General features: G+C 38.9%; 1 protein-coding gene across 1 annotated transcript; it reads right to left on the reverse strand.

The window, feature by feature from the left end:
* Positions 1-1,943: 1,943 nt before the first annotated feature.
* Positions 1,944-24,973, reverse strand: LOC102522820 (UDP-glucuronosyltransferase 3A1). Its single transcript, XM_006185127.3, is given in 8 exon segments — positions 1,944-2,429; positions 2,431-2,452; positions 2,842-3,061; positions 4,596-4,827; positions 9,773-10,301; positions 12,428-12,542; positions 22,321-22,422; positions 24,718-24,973. Coding segments are annotated over 8 exon segments (1,569 nt in total). The 5' UTR covers positions 24,812-24,973; the 3' UTR covers positions 1,944-2,174.
* Positions 24,974-25,322: the final 349 nt, after the last annotated feature.

The following is a 25,322-nucleotide window of genomic DNA, read 5'->3' on the forward strand; positions in this document are numbered from 1 at the left end:
GCCCATTCCCAGGGATGAAGCTGGGGTCTGAGCCCTGGTCCAGGCGGCATTGGCAGACTTGTGCTGCTGGTACTTTTGCAGGCTCAGCATCTGCAGGACATCCAAGCGGAGAGCTGATGCACAGCTGGGTCAGGTCTGCCATTAACAGGGAGAGTCCTCATACAGAGGCAAGGCTGCAATCTGAGCTGACCCATGGCTAGGCTACAGACCCAGGTGTGCGGCTACATGTGACTATGGTGGGCCCTGGTGCCTGACTTCAAGGGATCTGCCCTGCTGCCTTTGTGAGCACAGCGCCTGAGAGGCATCAGGGCAGACTGCCTGCATTCCCATGGCTGATAGGGGCTGAGGGCAGCACCAATAACAGTATACACTGTGAGCCCACACAAAGGTGACAGGGGGCACCACAGAGGGCACTTCCCAGTGGACAGCTGCTTCAGAGGAATACTCAGCTGAGCCCCTCCCACGGGAAGCACTTCGGTCCCACCTCCCTCACACAGCAGCTCAAAAACATTTCCGGGGCTTCTACTCCAGCAGCATAGGAGCATACTAGGCCTCCAAGAGGACTATGACAACCACAGAGCAAAGAGGAAGTCCTGCTCAACATCCAGTGAAAGCTCAGGTACCACAACTGCTGGTGGGAACGTAGTTTGACACAGCCACTATGGAAAACAGTACAGCAATTCCTTAAAACACTAGAAATAGAGTTACTGTATGATGCAGTAATCCCACGCCTGGGCATCAATCCACAGAAAACTCTAATTTGAGAAGATACACACACCCCAATGTTCATAGCAGCACTATTTCCAATAGCCAAGACTTGGAGGTAACCTAAATATCGTCCAGATGATTGGATAAAGAAGATTATGTTTATATACAGTGGAATACTACTTAGACAGTAAAAATGAAATAATGCCCTTTGCAGCAATGGATAGACCTAGAGATTTTAACATGGATGGACCTAGACATTATCATACTCTAGGTCAGACAGAGAAAGACAAATACCATACGATATCACTTATATGTGGAATGTAAAAAAATGATACAAATGAACTTATTTACAAAACAGAGACTCACAGATATAGAAAATAAACTTATGGTTATCAAAGAGGAAAGGCAGGGAGGGATAAATTAGGAGTTTCAGATTAGCAGACACAAACTACTGTATACAAAATACATAAAACAGCAAGGACCTACTGTATAGCTTAGGGAAATACATTCAATATCTTATAATAGCCTATAATAAAAAAAGGACATATATAAATGTATAACTGAATGACTATGCTGTACCCTAGAAACTAACAAAACATTGTAAATTAATTTCACATCCATTATTAAAAAAAAAAGAGTTTGGGGCAGGGGTAGGGCCATAGCCACCGGACCTGAGGCCCCCAAGCCTTCCTTGCACGCAGGTTCCATTCCTCCACTTAGGTCTCCGTGACCACACTCATTCAAGCGGGAATCTTGAGGAGGGAAGTGTGAAAAGTGGGACACAAACGCCGTCAGCAGTGGACCAAAGGCAGGCTCCTGCCTGACCAGCAAAGGGGGTGCTCTGTGCAGGAGGGGACTCGGGGCACAGACCAACGATGGGGGCCTGGGAGGGGCTGTCCCTGCCGACCTGCAGGACAGGAGCTGGGCATCCTGAGCTGTGAGGTAGGATGAAAAGGAGATGCAAGAGGAAGGCCCACGTGGAAGAACTGACCAAATAATTACGTGAGTTTCGTGAAAAGTGAAAGAAGGAGAAACTGGGAAAGAGGCTGAGAAGCCTTCCGGACAGGGAGGAGGAGCCAGCAGAGCGCTGCGCGCAGGGACCGCGAGGGAGGAGGAGGAGTTACTGTTTAATGTGCGCAGAGTTTTAGTTTCAAAAAATGAGAAAAGCTCCGGACGTAGTTGGGAGTGATAGTTGCACAACAGTGTGAAAGCACTTAATGCCACTGAACCGTCACTTAATGGTTAAAAAGGAAAATTTTATGGGATATATATTTAACTACAATTTTTTCAAAAGCAGTACGAGTTCATCCTAAGGCTTTCTAAACAGAGGCAGAAAAGAGTGGAGAGCAGTCGGTATGCCATCTGTAAGTAGAGGCGAGGGGAGGACACCAGGGGTGGACAGTGCTGAGGGAGGCCTTCAGAGAGCCAGGGGCTCCCCAACAATGCCCCCAAGACTGCATTTGGCATCAGGCCTTCTTCAGCTTCCTGGACCCGCACAGCCACCTGGCCACCAGGCCTAGCAGCTTCCCACAGAGCCACGCGGTGCCCAGGGTGGCCACCAGCAGGAACAAGAGGACGTCGAGCAGGTACTGCTCATACCACGGCTGCTGGAGGGCATGGGGCTTGAGGTGCGCCGCGCCCCCTGTCTGGAGGATGTGGTCGATCCAGCCCACCAGCCGCTGGGCGGGGGTCAGGGGGTGGGAACGCCTGATGATGCTGGCAGGCCACCACAGCAGATTTGTACCTGTTGGCGGAGACACAGGTCAGGTGTTTACTCAAGTGGTCTCAGAAGTCTTAGAGAACTTGTATCTCTCTCTCTCTCTCTCTCATACACACACACACACACACACACACACACTTTTCACCATATGCACAAAAGACTGCCTTTCAAGCGCCAAGAGCTGTTGTCTGGGCCTTGTCACTGTTCAGCTGGGTCCCCTTGACAAGTTCGTACTGATACCTGCATGCAAAGATCCATGCTTAGTGCTAAAACTGCTAACATATAAAAGTGCACACGTATTATTCTGTGTCCTGGAAGTTTCAGCTTTTACTGCAAAAAAGACCCACGTGGTGCCCATTGTGGTTTATGTCTTCATTCAGTGTAAGTAACCACAAGCCCAGAGAACAGCATACCTCTTGTCTTCCATGACTTGCTTCATCTTTAGAGCTAGTGTCTCAGCCTTCAACTGCTTTAACTGGATAGAGACTCCAAAATTTCTGGCTTCAACTCGGAGCATATTTTCATGCTGGTCTTCAAGGATAGGAATCCCCACCATGGGCACACCGTGTTGGATGGCCTCCATGACACTATTCATCCCACCATGGGTGACAAAAAGACAGATGCGAGGGTGACCTGTTGCAAATAAGAAAAAGAGCAGAACATTTCAGGATGAAAAGTTTCACAAGGAGGGAAGCAGCAAGGGCAAAAAAATAAATTTTTTTCAAGGTATTTTTGAAGAAAATGAATTTACTGATTTAGCTTAGGACACATTCAAAGATGAATATATCAAGATACAAGATTCTGCCCTTGTCTCTGTACAGAGACTCCTCACCTCAACCACAATCTGTAAGACTCAAAATCTAGGGAAATCTGCAGAGAAAAGTCATAAGCGAGGCATCGTCCTCCTTTAGCCCAGTCATTCATCCATCCATCCATCCATCCATCCCTCTCCACCATGTCTACCTTTGCTTCTTGTATCTCTGTTCTCTCTCTTTATTACTCTCTCACAGTGTCACTATCTGTCTCTCTATTACTCTACTGTCTCTCTGTTAGTCTGCTTCTATGTTTCTTTCACTCTGTCTTTCTGCCTCTCGCTCACTTGATCTCTGTAGTTCTCTCGGTTTCTTCCTCTCTCCCCTACTACTCATTCGTTTCCCACTTACCTAAATTCTTAATACTCTCATTGGCACCACAACTCATGTGGCATTCATAAAACTTACACTGTATGTGATTTCTCCTTAATTTTATGAGAAATCTTTAAAGTGGGGAATGCTGTACCATACACCTCAGTATTTCCAGTTCCTATATGACTACCACACCCTTATTTAGAGGGAACTACAACAGGTGTTAATAACGAACAGTTCATCCCAAACTCTGCCTCGCAACAGGGATGTGAATCAGAATCCACTTGGGTTTCCTTGAAAATGCGACTCCTTTCCCTACCCCATGTCCTGTTGAATTAAATGTGCAGAATTTTCTATCATACATTCCCAATACATCTTTGAACCATAATCTTGGCTATGAACCTCCAATACAGTGATTATTGTACTGAGGAGTATCCAAAAAGCAGAAGAAGGACAAAGAAAATCTCTTGGGGTGCAATGAGCGCTCTGTTACCAGAGAACTGGATGGACCAAATAACCGGCTGTGAGGTTACCCAGTTTGGCACTCAGATATTACAGCACACCATTCAGACACCACCATTAACTTTGTAAATATGTGAGTTGCTCACACCTGTTGTACCTGAATAAGATGTACCAATATGTGTGGATGTGTATCTGTACAATATCAGATGGCTGAACAGGTGCTCAAGAAGCCAGGGAAAGCAGTGACAACATGCCCCCTGGTACGTGTTCTCAGAGTTTACAAACTGTCTTGGATTGGGTTTGGGTGACCTTGTTGAGTGTCAAATAAGGTAGGGTCAAAAGAACCTGAAAATAGTAACACTTCTGGCTGCAAGGATGAGAACTGGAATAAAAAAGAAGGGAAAATGACTGTTTGGGCTATTTTAGAAGTATAGCCTGATTTCCCAAGAACTCCAGTTGGCTGCTCCATTCCTGCCCTCTCCTTCTCATCTTAATGGGATTGCCCAACTAGAGGTTAGAGCCATAATGAACCCCAAAGACATATAAATGGAAAGAGAGAAGTAGACCTGAGGAGTTCTTACCCAAAAGGTCATTTTGAGGAAGCCAATCCATGAGTTTTACATTTGCTGCCAATTTGATATCTTTGGGCCAATGAGAAGCCTTATAGTTCCATATCACCCCTTGAGGGAGACAAGCAAAGGCAGCATTCATCTCCTTGAGAACCTCATCGGGCTGACAGTCATTCACCATGGAGCCTAGGGCCACAAGGACAAAACCAGAGTCTCCAAACTTGGTGATGAAATTCTCAAGTTCCTGGAAAGAGGTAAGAAGGAAAAGAGGTGAATATTGTTCATGAAAGCCTAGACAGCCATGACATGAAAATCATCTGTTCACTAACTACCCTCTCCTGTCAACACGTAAGCTCACAGTCTTGAAATTGTTCTCATAGCCTCTAAGACAGCTCAGTGCTTTCTGCACCATGCTCAAATCTTCTGGATGGATGGCCTTGAAGTAATCTTTCTGAGGCCTTAGGACACAACTTCCCATAGAAATACTTTAAATCCTCACAAATGGATGTGAAGAGAGCTTTAAGTAACCGGTCACCACAACAGTCCACATTGCACATGAGGTGCTTACACTGCAGCACAAAATACTTCCATGACAATGTTTTATGGAAGAGGAAAGTTGAAGTTTTGGGAATCTCTTTCTTCACTGAAAACATAACCCCAGTACCATCATCTATATCCACAATAAGCAGTTAAGGGAGATACAAAACCAAAATATGTAAAACATGATGTCAAAAAAAAAAAGTAATTGTAAGGGAAAGGAGTAAAAATGTAGGGTTGTTAAAATGCACTTGAAATTAAGAGACGAGCAACTTAAAATAATCACATGTATAAATGGATTGCTATACATAAACCTCATGGAAATCACAAACCAAAAATCTATAATAGATACACTCACAAAAAAAGAGAAAGAAATCCACACATAACCACTAAACATAGTCATCAAATTACAAGGGAAGAGAATAAAAGAAGAAAAAAAAGGAACAAAAAACTACAAAATCAACCCTAAAACAATTAACAAAATAGCAATAAGCACATACTTATCAATAATTACTTTCAATGTAAATGGACTAAATACTCCAAACAAAAGAGAGAGAGAGTGGCTGAATGGTTACAACAAGAAGACCCATAGATAGCTGCCTATAGGAGACTTACTTCAGATCTAAAGGCACACATAGATTGAAAGTGAGGGGATAGAAAAATATATTCCATGCAAATCGAAATCAAGAGAAAGCTGGCATAGCAATACTGATGTCAGACAAAGTAGACTTTAAAACAGAGATTGTACACAATTTACAATAGCCAAGACATCAGCAGATGACTGGATAAAGAAGATGTGGTATATTTATACAATGGAATACTATTCAGCCATAAAAAGTGACAACATAATGCCATTTGCAGCAACATGGATGTCCCTAGAATGTCACTCTAAGTGAAGTAAACCAGGAACAGAAAGAAAAATACCATATGAGATTGCTCATATGTGGAATCTAAAAAAAAAAAAAAAAAAAGGAACATAAATACAAAACAGAAACAGACTCACAGACATAGAATACAAATTTGTGGTTGCCAAGAGGGTAGGTGGTGGGAAGGGACAGACTGGGATTTTAAAATTTGTAGATACTGACAGGCATATGCAGAATAGATAAACAAGATCATACTGTATAGCACAGGGAAATATATACAAGATCTTGTGGTAGCTCACAGCAAAAAAAAAAAATGTGACAATGAATATATGTATATTCATGTATAATGGAAAAATTGTGCTGTACACTGGAATTTGAGACAACATTGTAAAATGACTATAACTCAATAAAAAATGTTACAAAATAAAACAAAATAAAACAGAAACTGTAACAAGAGACAAAGAAGGACATTACATAATGATCAAGAGATCAATCCAAGAAGAGGCAAAAATTATAAATATATATGCACCCAACACAGGAGCACCTAAATACATAAAGCAAATATTCACTACCATAAAGGGAGAAATTGACAGTAACACAATAATAGTAGAGAACTAACCTCACACCAATGAACAGATCATCCAAATAGAAAATTAATAAGGAAATACTGACTTTAAATGACACATTAGGCCAAGTGGACTTAAGAGATATACATACAACATTCCATCCAAAAGCAGCATAATACACATTCTTTTCAAATGCACATGAAACATTCCTTAGGATAGATTATATCCTAGGCTACAAAACAAGCCTTAGGAAATTTAAGAAAATTGAAAAATCATATCAAACGTCTTTTACAACCACAACACTATGAGACTAGAAATCAACTACAAGAAAAAAACTACAAAAAGTACAAACACATGGAGGCTAAATGATATGCTACTAAGCAACCAATAGACTGCTGAAGAAATCAAAGCAGAAATAAAAAGATACCTGAAGACAAATGAAAATAAAAACACAACACTCCAAAATCTATGAGACACAGCAAAAGCAGTTCTAAAAGGGACATTTGTAGTGATACAAGCTCACCTAAGAAACAAGAAAAGTACTGAACAACATTTTTTTCATAAATATGAAATGCTTCCTAAAATTCATACTGAATTTCAAAAGATCCTGAGTACCCAAAACAATCTTGAAAAACATAAACAAAGTTGGCAGTCTCACACTCCTGAATTCAAAACTTACTACAATCCTACAACAATCAAAATAACGTGGTACTGACATAAAGACAGATACATACACCAATGAAATAAAACAGAGTCCATAAATAAACCCTAGTATATGTGGTCAAAAAACTTCTGACAAAGGTGCCAAGATCATTCATTAGATGAAAGACAGTCTTTTCAACAAATGGTACTGGAAAACTGGATATCTACACCCAAAAGATTGAAGTTGGACCATTACATTATACCACAAACTAAATTAACTCAAAATAAATCAAAGACCTAAAGATATGAGCCACAACTAATTGTTAGGAAAAAATATAAGGAGAAATCTTCATTTCATTGGATTTGGTAATAACTTCTCATATATAACACCAAAAGCACAGGCAACATAATTAAAAATATATATATAAATTGGATTTCATCAAAACAAAAAGACTTTGTTCATCAAAGGGCACTATCAACACAATGAAAAGGCAGCTCAGAGAATGGGAAAATATTTATAAATCACATATCTGATAAGGGATTGATTGCCAGATTATATAAAGAACTCTTGCAACTCTACAAAAAGAAAATTTAAAAATGGGCAATGACTTGACTGTGAAAGACTGCATGGCAGTTCCTCAAATGACTGAATATGGAATATGATCCAGAAATTTCATTCCTGGGTATATACACAGTAGAGTTAAAAGGAGAGACATGAACAAACATTAGTACACTACTGTTCACAGCAGCATCACTCACAGTAGCCCAAAGTGGAAGAGAACCCAAGTGCTGACCAAGAGACAAATGGATAAAGAAATATGTTCTGTGCAAACAGTGGAATACTATTCAGCCTTAAAAAGGAAGGAAATTCCTTCTATGCTACAATATGGCTGAATTTTGAAGACATTATGCTAAGTGAAGTAAATTACCACAGTACAAACATTGCATGATTCCACTTATATAAGTACCTAGAATAGTAAAATTCATAAAGACAGAAAGGAGAACAGTGGTTGCCAGGGTCTGCAGGCAGAGGAAAAGGAGAAATTATGGTTTAATGGGTATGAAGAGTCAGTTTGGAGAGATGAAAATGTTCTGGAGAAGAAGTGGGGGTGATTACACAACAATGTGAAAGTACTTAATGTCCCTGAACTGAACTCTTCACAATAGTTAAAGTGGTGAATTTTATACTATGTATATTTGACTCTGTGTGTGTGTGTATGTGTATGTATATGACTGCATATATATACAATGTATATATACTACATATATTTGCATATAGTGTATATATGTATATTGTAGAGAGCATCTGTTATCTTACAAATTACAAACCATAACTTCCATTATTCTCCTGCTCAATAAATTCTGCCCCAGTTCTAAAACCAGCCCTACCATCATGGCAGGTAAGACCTTGTGTTTTGGCCTGGTCTTATTCGTGCCATTGACTCTTCCACACTTAAGTCCAGCCAGGTCACTGAGGGAACCCTCCTCATGGTCATCTCACTTGTATCTCCTCATGTTTTCTCAACCTGTTCTGTCTTCCCTGTCCAGCTCCATCTCTTAAAAAAAAAAAATGCTGCCATGAACTCAAAACCTATCTAGCCCAAGGCCCATTCTTCAACTCTTCCTGTCACTCAATGCAAGATCAGCAAAGGAAGGGTAGACACTTTGGTACCCGGAAGACCCAGGCCAAATCTGGCTGTTGCTGCCTCTGAGCCTAATGGTCCTGGGAGAATTATTTGCATCACCTGAACCTCTGTCCTCTCATTTATAAAAGTGAAGCTCATCACAGTTCCCTCCAGGTGGCATGATATATAATACATAAGATAACCTCCGTACAGTAGCGACCCAGTACCTACAGGCAACAGACAGCCACTATCGTAGCTCTCTCCCTTTTGAAAAATTCTAGAGCAAGCAGAGGTTCTGATTCCAGACTCTGTATTCAGACCATCTGGAAGATGTGGAAATAAGCTAAATGTCCATAAAAAGATGAATGGTTAAAGAAAATGTGGTATAAACATTCAATGAAATATTATTCAGCTTTTTTAAAAAAGGAAATTTTGCAATGTGTGAAAACATGGATGAATCTTGAGGGCATTATGCTAAGTGGAATAAGCCAGCCACAGAAAGGCAAATACTGCATGACTTAACTTAGATGAAATATCTAAAATAGTCAAATTTATAGAATCAAAAAGTGGAAGTTGGTTTCTAGAGGCTGGGGAAGGGGAGATATGGGTAGCTAATATTCAATGGAGGAAGAATTTCAGTGAAGAAGGATGAATAAGATTTAGACACCTGCTGCACAGTGTGGTACCTGTAGGCAATAATAATGTATTGTATTGTTAAATATTTGTCAAGGGAGTAGATCTCACATCAAGTGTTCTCACCACAATAAAGTAAAATACACAATAGAAAAATAAAAGTAAAAGCAAATAAGATAAAAGAAAATGATACATCCTAGGTGATCTGTTTGCCTCACTCTCTCTACTTCACTCCCAGGATCCCAGTGGCAAGGCAGTCACCAGCTCTGCCCCGAGGACCTCTGCATTAAATTCATATCCAGGGCTCAAGCTTGACTTACCTGTGGCACTGGTTTAATAGGTTTGGCCAATAAGCCTCCAATATACACAGTGTTGGGAAGCAGGGGCCGAGCATATTCAAAGGCAAAGTCAGAGTTAACAAACCACAGCTCTGCTTTCTTTAGAAGATGAGACAAAACTGGCCTCGAGCCTTCCGGGAAATGCTCCTTGATGGTCTTGTCAAAGGCAGAGTGCATCTGCCACTGTCTCATGGAGAAATGAAATGACAACAGAAAATTCTGCACTCTGCCCCAGAAGTCCAAGGGGCTGGTTAGGTAGGAAAAGTGTACTGGCACATAAGACACTGCGCTTGGAAGCCCAATGTCTGCACTGCCAAATGGTGTGGGAAGAACAGACACAAAGCGCTTCTCAAGCTTCTCAGCAATCAGGAATGAACAGAAGTCAAATGCTTCAACAACCATCAGGTCAAAATTCTCGTTCTTCAAGGAATCCATGATATCACTTCTTAGCAAGTAACTGCATCGAGTCCCCAAATGTTCTATTATCCTTACAAGGTTTACAAGTGCTTCTCTGTACAGAAAAAAAAAATTAATGACAAATACTCATTGGAGGTGTTAATTTCACAATTCTTAGGAGAATCTTCAGCTCAAAGAGAATATCCCAGGTAAGTAAGACCCTTTGCAGCAGCCTATTTCACCACTGTTCTAGAACTGTCCTCTGTTCTAGTCCCTCTGGTCCAGGTAACTTTACCCCCTAAAATGTTCTCAGTTCTTACTCTCCCCTCTCTCTGCCCAATCCAATGTCACCCACCATCAATGCCAATTCAAGGTCCTTCTGCTGTGGGAGCCTTGGCTGACTTTAGCAAATCTCCTGGTTCCATGTCTGTTTGATATGTTCTGTGATGCTCTGTTTAATTTTCACCCATACACTGACTTTTTATGAGTGACTGTCTTGCTTCCCAGCCAAACTGTGGAAATAACTTGACAGAGTCCATGGATATTGATGCTATAGCCTTTTTAACAACATTTCTATAAACCCTGCATTTGACAGGTTGTCTCACACAAAGAATTTCTTGATGATAGTATCTGAATCCAAACTCTAAACTGAACATGAGATTTATAGCTTCCTAGCATAGGAGTTAAATAATTTAAAACCAAAACCAAAAAAAACAAACAAAAAAAAAAAAACCCTGTTTGAAACCTATTAATATCTTTTCCACTTCATGCTCACTGGAGTATTTACAAAAGTTAATGCTATAATTTTACTGATACCTAATTAAAACTCTTCTTTATGGCACTATAAACAGGAAATATTCTCCTTCAATGTTTACTGTCATTGCTTGGAAAGAAAATAAACCTTTTTGTGTAGTGTATGGGAAAATAGACAAGAATGCTTGTGACCAGAAGTCACAGGTACAGGTGTTTGGAAGACCCATGGGCCTCCTAGTTGAAGAAGGACTGAGAGAATCAATGGCCCAGCAAACCCACAACCTGTATAACATGACACCATGTCAGTCCATTTAAAGAAGGCCCACAGGTTGAACACTCATTAGGAAGATGCAGATCTCTGCCTGTTCTTTAGAATCAACTTCAAGTGATGGTGATTAGCTGAAATCATCCTCTATTATGTATTTTTAAAGATTTTACACAAAGAATGATTGTCAAATATTGTGGATAAATACAAAATATGAAGTACAAAGTCCTCAAAAGTAGAACGTTAATCACATTTCAAATTAAGTTAATTAATTGGAAAAGATTACAGGAAGACACTGTGCTCAGTATATTGCATCATATTTAACATGTGTGTAGAATCAGTCTTCAAAGAAATCAAGCTTGTGGAGCTGAAACAAGACATATGCTTTTGAAATACAGGCCTAACAACACAAGATGACACAAAGTTTCAAATGAATACTTTAGATCAGATCTCTTATAGAGGAGAGAATTTGGTCTTTTAGTTTAGGTGAGGAAGAAATATTAATGGAAAAAGTCAAATTTGAGCACAACCGTGACAGTGAGTAGAATTTTTAAGCAAAGAAGAAGGGAGTTAAACCACTGTAATTAACCAAGTGAGGCATGAATTTATGTCTTTCTTTTTTATGTCAAAAATGAAGAATTTCTGTACACCCCAGGTAATCAAAAAAAAAAAAAAACCTTTCAGGCCCATCTCACACAGTGTATCATCAATCAAGGTATTAGGGGTTTTTTAAATGAGTTTAAAAGGTTAAAAGATGAGCATTTCAAGGTATGGAAAATCAATATTCATAAGTGTTTTTCCATTCTTGAACTTACATGAGGAGAAGGGGGAATAAGTAAGTATAAAACAGTGGCTCTGCTTTGTTATCAGCAATGAGAAATTAAGTTGTCTATCCTTCCTTCTGCATTAGGGATAGTATACATAAAGACTGTAGGTGAAGTATTGCCAAGAAGATTCAGGAGAAACAGCCCCCACACACACACACTATACAGAAATCCATTCATGCTTTTCATGGAAGAGGGACAGTATACAGACCGGATGGTTGGGAGTGCAAATCTCATCTATTCCATCCACCCACCATCCCCATCATTGATCCCTTCCTCCATCCATTCACCCATCAATCCATCTGTTTCTCTTAAAGTCACTCCAAGCATTAATGTATTCATCCATCATTTGTATCATTAAAATAGTAGGTCTTTCATTGAGAGAATAAAACAAATTACCTGCCATGCAAAGCTTCTGTGACAAAGAAATGAAAACGTTTCCTTAATTCATTTACATCATCTTCAGATAGAAACCAACTGATAACTTGAAATGATTTTCCCTTCTTTTTTAAATCTAAGAAAACACCAATAGGTAAATATTTAAATGTCAACCTAGATCAATATTAACATGAAATCATAATCTGTTTATTCCAATAATTTTGTATATATTTGAATGTTTCCTTTTTTTTTTTTTTTTGCTTTCTCATTTCTTCCATCATATAACCTGAAAATATTGAGAATCTTACAATTCTTCAGTCACTTTTATACAATTTAAAGTACTAGAAGTTTCCATTTAAAGCTTTCACTTAAAGGTATTTCTTATTTTACAAGCGAAAAAACAAAGCTGAATGGAGTGTCAGACAATTTGTCAAGATTGCATACATAGTGAGTGGTACATTCTGTATTAAATTATGTGTGTGTGTGTGTGTGTACAATATATATAACAAAAAAGCTATGTATCAAATGGCAGTAGGGAGGATTCTGGGAAGATGGTAGAGTGGAGAGTGTTAGGAATCTGTCTCCCCACCTTGACAATAATTGCACTAAAAGAATCAGTTGAAAATAACTATTTTAGATATCTGTATAGTCCTTTGAGGGCCTGCAAATTCCAGAGGAAAACGATAAATAAAACTGACAAATCTTTAGCTAGCTAGACTACAAAAAAAAAAAAAAAAAAAAAAAAGGAGAGAGAATACTCAAATTACCAAAATCGAAAATGAAAATGGTGTCATTGCTACCAATTCTATGGAAATAAGTATTATAAGAGAATACTGTGAACAACTGTACGCCAACAAATTGGATAACCTGCATGAAATGTTACAATTCCTGTAGACATAAAACCAATTAAATTGTAAATCACAAAGAAATAGAAAATCTGAATAGGCCTATAATAAGGAGAATAAATCAGTAGTCAAAATCTCCCAACAAAAGAAATTCCTGGACCCAATAGCTTCACTGCTAAATTCTATCAAACATCTAAAGAAGGATTAATACCAATCCTTCTCAAATTGTTCCCCAAAGCTGAAAAGGTAGAAAACACTTTCAAACTTATTTTATGGGACCAGCATTTCCTTGACACCAAGGACAGACAAGGACACTACAAAAAAAGAAAACTACAAACTAATATCCCTTGTGAATATTGATGAAAAATCCTCAACAAAATAGCAACAAATCTAATTCAACAGAATATGAAGAGGATTATACATAATGACCAAGTAAGATTATTCCTGGAAGGCAAGGATGACTCAATATATGAAAATCAATCAATAACAGAATGAAAATATATTGAAATAAATCATTAACAAAATGAAGGACAAAAACCACATGATTACCACAGATGACACAGGAAAAGCATTTGACAAAAGTCAACATCCATTCATGATACAAACACTCAACAAACTAGGAATAGGAGGTAATTACCTCAACATAATAAAAGCCAAATATGAAAAACCAACAGCAAACATCATACACAATGAAGAAAGAATGAAAACTTTCCTCTAAGAGCAGGAACAAGACAAGAAAACTCTCTTTCACCATTTCCTTTCAATATAGTATTGGAAGATCAAGACAGAGTAATCAGGCAAAAGAAGGAAGGAAAGGGGGGAAGGGTATTCATGATGGAAAGGAAGAAGTAAAATAATCTCTTCACAGATGACATGATCTTATATATTGAAAACACTGAAGATTCTACAAAAAAGTTAGAGTTAGTAAATGAATTTATCAAAGTAAAGTAGAATGATAAAAAGTCAACACATAAAAATCAGTTGCATTTCTATACACCATAAATGAACACTCTAAAAAGGAAATATTTAGAAAATATTTTTCTAATAGTCAAAAATCATTCTATATATAATAGTATCAAAAAGAATGAAATACTTGGGATTTAATTTAACCAAACAAGTGAAAGATTTGTAAAATTAAAACTGCAAAACAACGCTGCAGGAAATTAGAGAAGACATAAATAAATGCAAATCTATCCCATGTTCATAAATTAGAAGACTCAATATTGTTAATATGTCAATACTACCCAAACTGATCTACAGATTCTATGCAATCCCTATCAAAATACCAATGATGTCTTTTACAGTAATGGAAAAATCCGTCCTAACTCATATAAAATCTCAAAGGTCCCAAGTAGCAAAAACAATCTGGAGAAAGAAAAATAAAGCTGGAAGACTCACACTTCTTGATTTGAAAACTTACTACAAAACTACAGCAATTATTACAGTGTGAAACTGGCATAAAAACAGACATGCAGACCAATGGAATAGAATAGAGAGCCCCTCTCAAAATATTTTTCACATGGGGCCATGACCATTCAATGGGAAAGGTCAACAAATGATACTGGAAAACTAGATATCCGCATACAAAAGAATGAAGTTGTCAGCTCCAGTTCAAGGTGGTGACATAGGAGGCTCCTGAACTTATGGACCTGTCAAATCTATAGCTACACATGGATCAATTCCCTCTGAAAGAAATCCAGAAACCAGCTGGGTGACTCCTGCACATCAGGTGAACAAGGAAAAGATCCACATTGAAATGGGTAGGAGAAGTGAGACACACTCTTGCCAGAAACCCCACCCCTGACACAGCAAGCCACAGTTGGGAAGGAACTCACAAGTCTCAGCTTCTCCCTGAGGAGCAAAGGGTTTGAACCCCACATCTGGTGCCCCAATATTTAAGATCTCTACCTGATAGATGAGCCTCAAAAACATCTAGATTTCAAAGTAACGGGGTTGGCATTCACAAGACCCACAAGGGTACAGCAAACTAAGAAGCAGTTCTTCATCCGCACTCATGAAGACCTGCCGTGGCTAACTCTCCAGGGCCCAGCACAGAGCAGCCGACTGAAACATGCTCAGTCTTCCCACGAAACAGACCTATCTGCTTATCTTAAAAGCTCTTCTAACTGAGTCGAAAATGAATCCTATGAAACATCATATATATATTATAAGGCCTATAACATATGGAAATGTAATACATTTGTCAACAATAGCACCAAAGCAAAGGAGAGGAGCAAAGCTGTATCGGGCCAAGAAAAAGAATCCAGGTGATACTAACACTCAGAAAAAAAATGAAGAGAAACATAAATAAAAAATAGTAAGTTTAATAAAACAAAAGCTATACATATATACTTGTTCTTCTTTCTTTTTTAAAGCTCTTCTAAAAAACACAAAAATAAAATAATAATTATAATAAAGTATTTTGGGTTGGTAACATTTATAGATGTAATGTGTATAACAAAATTACCATTGGAATTAAGTTAGTACAAATCTGTAGGTGATTCCAATAAGATGCACACAGGAATCCCAAAAGCAACTGTTAAGGGAAATATTTTAAAATAGTGAAAAGAATTATTAAAGAACTTAAAATACAAAACAGAAAATATACACTTATTAGAAAGAAGATAAAAAATGGAAAATATAGGAACCAAAATGGATATAAAATTAGGCAGAATATCAGCGAGGAAATCAAATGTTTTAACGATACTATAAACCAACTATACATAACAGGCATTTATAAAGCACTTCACCAAACATCAGCAGAATATACATTCTTCTCAAAAGCATATTGAACATTCTGCAGGACACATCATATGTCAGCCATTAAAAAAACATGATAAACTGAAAAAGATAAAAATAATACATGGTTATTTTCTCCAACCATAGTAGAATGAAATTGGAAATCAGAAACAGAAAAAACTTAGAGACTCTCACAAATATTGGATAGTAAACAACATACTCTAAGAGTAACATCAGTAAAATGGTAATATAAGATTTTCTAGCTCCTATCCTCTCACATAAACATCAATTTGAGCAACTGTCAATGCATGAAAATAATTTCACAAGAGCTAAGACTTCCAGCTGAGGGATCACAGCACCTGGGTGAAGCACAGAAATGAGAGAAAGTGCATTGAAGAGAGTAGGAAAGATAGAGTCACATTACCCACCTGACCTTTCCACCAAGCCCAGGCTGTCCAGCAAAGGGATAGATACTTTTCCCATGGGAGAAAGAAAGTGAAGTGAGATCCAACTATTCCATGGACCCCAGGACTGGCCCAACCCAGCACTGGGCTGTCTTCCACAGCCACACATGTCTTCTATGGCACCAGGCTCCCAGCAGGTTCCCACAAACCCAGGTCCTTGGCCTACCCTCGGGCCTGCCAGCTTCCATAGCCCCAGGAGTCTCCCTTGGTCCTAGACTCTTGAAGGCTCTCACGACCCAGGATCATTGTCCCACCCTAGCACCAGCTGGCTTCCATGGGCCCATGTGGCCCTTGTGACACAATATTCCAACAAACTCAGGCTCCTGGCCCGCCCTTAAGCCAGGTGGCTCCCTTGGTACCAGGCTCCCAACAGGCTTCTGTGAACCCGGGCTCCCAATACATCCCTGCATTAGCTACCTCCCACAGACCTGGGCAGCTCCTGTAGCCCCAAGCTCACAGTCAGCCCTCTGCCTGGACAAATATTCCAGCAGCAAACCTGTTCACAGACACGTCCAGATGGCTCACTCAGAATATCTGGATGAGCTGACTGGTGAAGGACTTTGCCTGTTCAAGCCATTCTGTAAAAACTGCCTGCTTCTTCCAATGCATAGACACCAATGCAAGGCCACAGGAATTATAAATATCAAGAAAGCATGACATCGTAAAGGAAAGTAATGAAATTCCAAAGACCTAAGAAATGAGATCTATAAACTTTTTGACAGAAATTCAGAATAATCATCTTAAAGCTATTCAGTGAACTACAAGAAAACACAAATAAACAACTAAATAAAATTAGGAAAAAATACATGAGCAAAATGAGGAGTTCAACAAAGAAACGAAACCATTAAACAAGAAAAGCAGAAATCTTAGAGTTGAAGAAGACAATGGTTGTCCTGAAGAATTCACTAGGAAGCTTCAGCAACAGACTCAACTCATCAGAAAAAAGAATTAATGAACTAAAGACAGATTATTTTAAATCACCCAGTCAGAGGAGGAAAAGAAAAAGGAACAAAAAAGAATGAAGAAAACCTATGTGAAATATGGCATACTATTAAAAGAAATATTGTACACATTACTGTAGTTCTAGGAAGAGAGGAAGAAAAGGGCAGAGAGCCTATTTAAAGAAATAATGGCTGAGAACTTTCCAAATCTTGGGAGCTATTTGGGTATTAAAGTTCATGAATCTAATAGTTAACACAAAAATTTCCATCTAAAACAATCTTCTCCAAGGTACACTATAATAAAACCACCTAAAATCAAAGGCAAACATAAACTTTTTAAAGCAACAAGAGAAAAAATTTCAAGGATAAGAAAACCCCCTTAAGGCTATCAGCAGATTTTTCAGCAGAAACCTTGCAGGCAGAGAGTCATATAGTATATTCAGAGTGCAAAAAGAAAAACCAAAAAACAAAACAAAAAACAAGAAAAAAAAAACCTGCCAACCAAGAATAATCTACCTGGCAAAGTTCATTCAGAACTGGAGAGAAAAATACTTTCCCACACAAACAAAAACTGAGGAAGTCCATCACCATGAGATCTGCCTTACAAGAAATACTGAAAAGAGGTTTTCAAGATGAAATGAAAGGATGTTAATTAGTAACATGAAAAATATGAAAATATAAAACATACAGGTAAAGGTAAATATATACTTAAGTTTAGAATGTTGTAATACTGTAATATGGCAGTGGGTTAATCACTGAACACTAGTGAAGGGGTTAAAGGACAAAACTTTTAATAATAACCATAGCTATGATAATTTGTTGATGGATATACAATATAAAAAGAGGTAAATTGTACAATCAAAAGCATTAAAATATTGGGTGAGGAGTAAAAGTATAGAGTTTTTGTATGCAAATGAAGTTAAGTTATAAGCTTAAAATAGACTGTTACATCTATAAGAACTTGTGTGTTAGTTTCACTGTAACCAGTAAAGCAAAAACCTACAGCTGAGACAAAAGCTGACGAGAAAGGAATCAAAGCATACCACCAGGAAAATCATCAGTTCTCAAAGAAAGACAGCAAAAGATGAAGAATGGAACAAGGAAACTACAAAATAGTCAGAAAACAATTAATAAAGTAACATTAGGTAATCCTTACCTAACAATTACTTTAAATTTAATTAGATTAAGTTATCCAATCAAAAGTCATATCATGACTGAATGGATTAAAAACACAAGACTCCACTAGATACTGCTTTCAAAATAGTCGCTTCAGCTTTAAGGATAGACATAAACTCAGAGTTAAAGTGTTCTACAACAACATTCAGTTCTTTCATCTTTTTTATTGAAGTACAGTCAATATACAAGGTTGTGTTAATTTCTGGTGTACAGCATAATGATTCATTTATACATATATATGTATATATACATATATATATTCTTTTTATATTCTTTTTCATTATAGGCCATTACAAGAGCTGGAAAAATATAGTCCATGCAAATGGAAAACAAAAGAGTGGTAATCATTTCACAATATTTATGTGTATTAACTCATCACATTGTACAACGTGAGCTTACATATTATGTCAATAATATCTCAATAAAGCTAGGAGGAAAAAACTAATATAACAGGATTTAATATAACTTTTAAGTGATCTTAGCCTGATACAGGCATTTGCTAACAAAGAATATTAAAAAGAAATGGAACATTAACATAAAATGCTAACTAAAAATCATATAAAAATTTGAAAGGTAATACCATACATATTTAATATTTGAATGTTTCACTCCTGAAATGAAAATTTAAAGCACACAAAGTATCTTTGCATTTTCTGATAGTCTTGATCTTTGGTAACAAATACTCTAGACACAGAAAAAATGTATTTTGTTTTGCATTAATACGCAGCAAATTGTTAAGAGTGTGTCCAAAAGCATCTTCAAATTGGGCGTTAGCCATTGCTCATTCATAAAGGCCTATTTCTTTTTTAAATGTTGAAAATATTTTTTTTCCCTGATTTTGTTTTTGCCATTGAAATCTATGCTGCTTTAACTTCAATTTTTAGACCAGTTTCTGATTTCATGTTAAAGTGTTCTACAACAACATTCACTTCTTCTTTTTTTTAATTGAATTACAGTCAATTTACAATGCTGTTAATTTCTGTGTACAGCATAATGATTCATTTATACATATATATATGTATATATATACACATATATTCTTTTTATATTCTTTTTCATTATAGGCCATTACAAGGTATTGAATATAGTTCCCTGTGCTATACAGTAGGACCTTGTTGTTAATCTATTTTATATATAATGGTTAGTATCTACAAATTCCAAACTCCCAATTTATCCCTCCCCACCCCCTTTCTCCTCTGGTAAACATAAACTTGTTTTCTATGTCTGAGTCTGTCTTTGTTTATAAATAAGTTCATTTGTGTCCTTTTTTTCTCCAGGATATACAAACAGCTCATACAACTCAATAACAAAAACAAACAAACAAACAACCTTATCCAAATATGGGCAAAAGACCTAAACAAACATTTCTCCCGTGAAGACATACAAGTGGCCAATAGGCACACGAAAACATGAAACAAGCTCAATATCACTAATTATCAGAGAAATGCAAAGCAAAACTACAATGAGGTATCACCTCACACTGGTCAGAATGGCCATCATTCAAAAGTCCACAAACAATAAATGCTGAAGAGGCTGTGGAGAAAGGAAACCCTCCTACACTGCTGGCAGGAATGTAGTTTGCTGAAACCTATTATGGAAAGCAGTATAGAGATTCCTTAAAAAACTGAAAATAGACCTACCCTATGGTCCAGGAATCCCACTCCTGAGCATATATCTGGAGGAGACTCTAATTAGAAAAGATACATGTACCCCAGTGTTCATAGCAGCACTACTAAATACAATAGCCATGACATGGAAGCAACCTAAATGTCCATCCACAGATGTATGTATAAAAAATGTTGTAATATATATACACAATGGAATACTACTCGGCCATAAAAAATAATAAAATAATGCCATTTGCAGCAACAGGGATGGACCTGGAGGATGGTCATACTAAGTGAAGTAAGCCAGAAAGAGGGAGAAAAATACTATATAAAATCACTCATATGTGGAATCTTTAAAAAAAAAAAAAGGACATAAACTTATTTACAAAAAAGAAGGTGGCATTTTAATTATCTGGCTAACTCCTGTAACTTTCTCTCATTCAGTTCTAAAATTCAGAGGGAAAGATAGTTGTATTTTATTAAGCTCCACTAACCCTTAAAATTGACTTCACCTTGATGAAAGCAGACTAAGATGTTGTCCATCTCACTCTCAGGATTAAGGTGAACACCACCACTTGATAAATAATCGGAGGAGCCCATGAGTCCAGTTAAAAGCCTGAGTTCCAAGATAAAGCTTCCTTACTTTAGCTGCTGAACTGCTCTCCTACCTACACATCCAAAGATGGAAGAACTAACTGGCTGAAAGGAGTGAGAACTGTCTGGTCAGGAGACAGTTCCTCCGGGCAGATGCTGGCTCGAGTGTCAGCCCATAGGGCTCAGCAATTTAATGGCACAGACCCCCCAAAACAAAGAGGACTTGTTTCTTCAGGAACGTGCACCTAGTAGACAAAAAGATAGAGGAATCTGTCTGAGGGAAAGAGAAAGAGTCCAAACTTTGGACAATTAAGTTTCTCTTTAGGGTGGCATCTTATACTTGTGATTTCAGTTACTGCTTGAAGTAATACTACATCTTAGCATTAGAAACGTCTGCCATACCAGTATTTCTGAAGTCATTTATCTATTAAAGTTGTAAATAAAAAACACTCTAGGGAAATTCTCCAAGCAGGTAGTTAATACAGGTTCAAATGTTTCAATACACTGAGTTTTCAATCAGGCCAACAAAATTAACCCAATTATGTGTTTTCCTTATGTGCAGACCTCTACCGAAGTCCACTGCTAAAGAGAAAAATGAACATTTCATTTCAAAACCTCAGAAAGTTTCATTGATTTGTGAATATTGAAAGAAAATCTGAATTGTTAAAACTTGGACCCAAGGATAAAACTAAAAGGAATCCATGAATCACTGAATTATTTGTAGATTTTACAGAGTGTAAGTTTGTTAAAGAGATGAGAGTCTAAAACTTTCAGCAGTTTCTCAAAGCCATGGGAACCACCAAAATGAAATAATCATGTACTGAAACCATCACGGTTGACAATCACGGCAGATGCAAAAACATACTGACTATCAAGGCAGATACAGAGGGATACATATAGAAAGGATACTCAGTGAACAATCTGGAACTCAATCTAGAAGATGATTAAAACTGTTTTAAAACAGTCTGAACAATAGCAAAACCTGAGGTTCATCTTCACAATTTTATAATTGCTTAGATTTTCTCTCAACAAATCTGCTTACTTTTAGAATTTTTTTAAAAATATAAGCCTTGGTAACGCTGATGGAAAAATCTAAAGCTTAAAGTCCCACATTTACCCAGCTCTATTAACCTGTTGTGTGAACTCGAACGAATCACTTAAGTTCCCTGAGCCTCTGTGTCCTTGTCTGTCAACAGAGAAGCATTGATAGGATTGATGAGCTTCATTTTAACTAAAATTTTTTGGATTCAGTGACTCAGAACTTCTGACATCACTATAAACAACTCATGGAAAGCCACTGATTTTTCAATAATAATGAATGGAGGCTTACCTTCAATGAAGTGACACCCAGATAAGGAGGTAAAATGTGGACATATAAAATGTTGAGGCTAATAAGATATCCACTTAACATAAACACACACACACATTTTGTCCATTCTTTCAGTACAACTAGATTCAAAAAGATTTTGTGATAAGCAGGATTATCCAAAAGACATTGCCTCTCTTTGGCTGGGATAGAAGACACCAATAATTATGAAAAAAAGATACCTGGGTCTAAAATAGGTCCAGTATTAACAAGCATAGTGACATTATGACCGTGATCTTGAAGAATCTGAGACACTCGCTCCAACAGGAAGTAATGGCTTCCATCTAGAAACAATACATAATATCACTTTTGTGAAAATAAGAACAGAAAGTCTGAAATTGTGGTGGGGGGTGTGGGGAAATCCAGGGTAAGGCAACAGAAAGCTGACAGTGAGCTGAGGAAGAAGAATTTCTTCAGTCCCTCCTTCTCACTCTAGGTAAGCCCCAGCCTAGCTACGTACATCGTGCCTTCCTACAGCTTTGACCTGTAGCAATCCCCCACCAAACATTCTTTCTTAGGACCTGTGGTCTCCACATCAATGTAACACAATTCTAGGTCTGAAGGAATTCCTGATCCTAAGGTACACACTGCCTTTTAGCCAGGGACTTATGGAGACACTGTGTCCTAAAGAAACAACTGCACTGGTGGAAATTTGGGCACAGTCCTATGCATGTGAGTGTGAAGGGTTCCTAATGGACAATCAACTGGAGCTATTTCTGGAATCCTTCTCTCTGGAAAGGCATGCTAGAGTAGGAGCCAGAAATATGGGTGCTTGAATGTGAGTCCAAGAAGCAGCCATTGAAGCAGAAGGATGTGGGGCCACCACTTAGAGCCAGAATGCTTGAGATTCAGATGTATTTGGCAGGAAATTTCTCAGTTGGAGCCTGAATTTTTCACATCCATTAAGGCATGCAAGATAACTGTGGGGCCCATGGGGCAGACCTGCAGGATCCTAAATGCATGGGACACTGGGACATCCCCCATCCTAGGACAATACTGGGATCCTAAAGAAAGAGAAGCTTCACTCTTGGGAGAGGTACATGCTCAATCACAGCAATGTCCTGTCTAAAACCATGCACCATCATGGGGCATTTTTCTTGAATCTGTGGGTCTCAGCAGCAGAGGAAGCCAGATCAGGAGAGAAGGAAAAGATTTTTCCAAAGTTGAGAAGTGGGAGTTGTTTGGGAGACAAAGGTCCCAAGACGACTGGGCCAGTGAAGGGTGCTGTAGAACTACATATATAGTGTGGGGGTTACTCTAGTTTTTTATACCCATATTTGTGTTGCCTAAGGTAACAAAAATTATATAAAACACAGTATCCCTATGCCCTCAGACTGCCTGCTCTCGGTCACATATAACTCTTGGAAGAAATGAGCGCAAAGGGAGAAGGGGTCTCCACTGACACAGCCATTCATGCCGGTCTTGATGAGCCCCCGGGGAATTCTGGGGCAGAGGAGGGGCTTCCAGCGCCACATAAACCACCCCAGCCTCTTTCTTGGAGTCTGAGGCAGGAGGACAGTGTACTTTCAAGAAAGGTGGAAGCTTTTTTTTCTCTATTACCTCTATCATTTAAAAATTGGCTTAAAACGGGGTTTTAAAAACTACTGATATTTAGAAATCCCCACTGTAAAGAGGGGAGAGTGGAATCTGTAGAAAAGGATGGTTTTGAGGTTAGAAACTGTGAGTAAATTCCCAAAGTGTGCCATTAGGGAGGTCTGGTGTGCTCTTGCAAAAGGTATCTCATTTTCTGACCCTGTTTCCTACTTAGGAAATAAAGGTGGAGGCGCAATTAGATGAGTTCTGACGGGTAATTTTTTTCCCCCAGCTCTAGGATCCCCAGATTCTCTGGGATCTAAAAGTGATCTAGGGAGCCCACTATACTTTCAGGATGGGCCAAATAAAACTCTCGGAGAAATTCCGTTCTTTGAGTATTCATTATCCTGATAAATTTTTCCCTTTTGTCTTCTGTTCTACTTGGAGCGCAAGTAAAGGAAATAAAACGGTGTCCGCAATATGCAGGACTAACCGCACCACATGAAGCACTGGTGAAAATGAGAGAGGGGCTCCCAAGTGCTCCACTGCCCTGGGGTCCTCCCCGCTGCCCAGTCAGTTCTCCAGTTTTCCTACTAATGAAACATTCCCAATTTGTGCTGCAGCCCCCAGGAACACCTGTCCCCAGCTCCAAGAGCCTGAAATTGACCTCACCTTCTACTTGCTGCTGGCAGCTGCTGAGCATGCCCCAGAAGTTTAGGGTGAGACTCTGTACATCCTACAGGCGCCTTGGAGGAGGCAGCCTGCGGTCTCAAGCTCAGAACTGGATCTAAACTTCTGGCCCTGGCTGTGCACACCGGGATGCGCATCCAGAACAAAGGAAAAGAGGAAAGGAAACTGCTGTTTTCTCCAGAAATAATTTCACCTCAGTGGGGTAGACCTTTCGCTGCTTCACAGCCCTCGCCAGCCTCTCCCGCCTCCAGCGTCTGGAAAACCACACGAAATGATCCTCCAAGTGGCTGCTGTCTTGAGCGCTGGCACGGCAGCCTGGGACATGCCTGTCTACATCCTCCCGGCCAAGCACTTACCCAACAAGGATACAGTCAGGATTTTGGCGGCCTCCGACAGCAGGAGCCCAGGCAGTAGGAATCCGACTAGAAGCAGCACCCGCTGCTCCCCCATCCTCGCTTCTGCAGGAGCTGAGGTGCGGCGCCCAGTGCTGCGCGCACCGCGCGGGTCACAGGAACCTGTGCGCGCTCTGGGCAGGCGGCGCGCAGGAGGTGAAGGAAATGCTCGGGCTGGGAGCTTGCCGGGAGGTAAGAAACTATCCTGCCCGTCTTCCCTTCTGTTTATCCTCTCTTGCCCTTTAGCCTTTCCTCCTTCCATAAGTACACATTGGATATTCTGTCCTCACCCTCTTTGAATTTGGTCAACAGGGAAGGAGGGGTTAGTGAACTGCTCTGTTAGTGAACTGTTCCGTAATGCCTCTCTTTTCCACGTAAACACTATATCCTCCACACTGAAAATACTCTGAACCAGGAATGGTAGGGACCTTAGGAAATCACATAGAAGTAAATTCCATCTGTAAGTAATTCAGACCCAGCGCCCTTTTAGGGATCCATCCAGAAGTAATGGGACCCTATCTCCTTTCGAACTGCTCTAATGATCTCATAGGGCCATCTATATGCCTCAT

The sequence above is a fragment of the Camelus ferus genome, chromosome 3 (genome assembly GCF_009834535.1).
Source record: "Camelus ferus isolate YT-003-E chromosome 3, BCGSAC_Cfer_1.0, whole genome shotgun sequence".
In the NCBI taxonomy this organism is placed as follows: Eukaryota; Metazoa; Chordata; class Mammalia; order Artiodactyla; family Camelidae; genus Camelus; species Camelus ferus.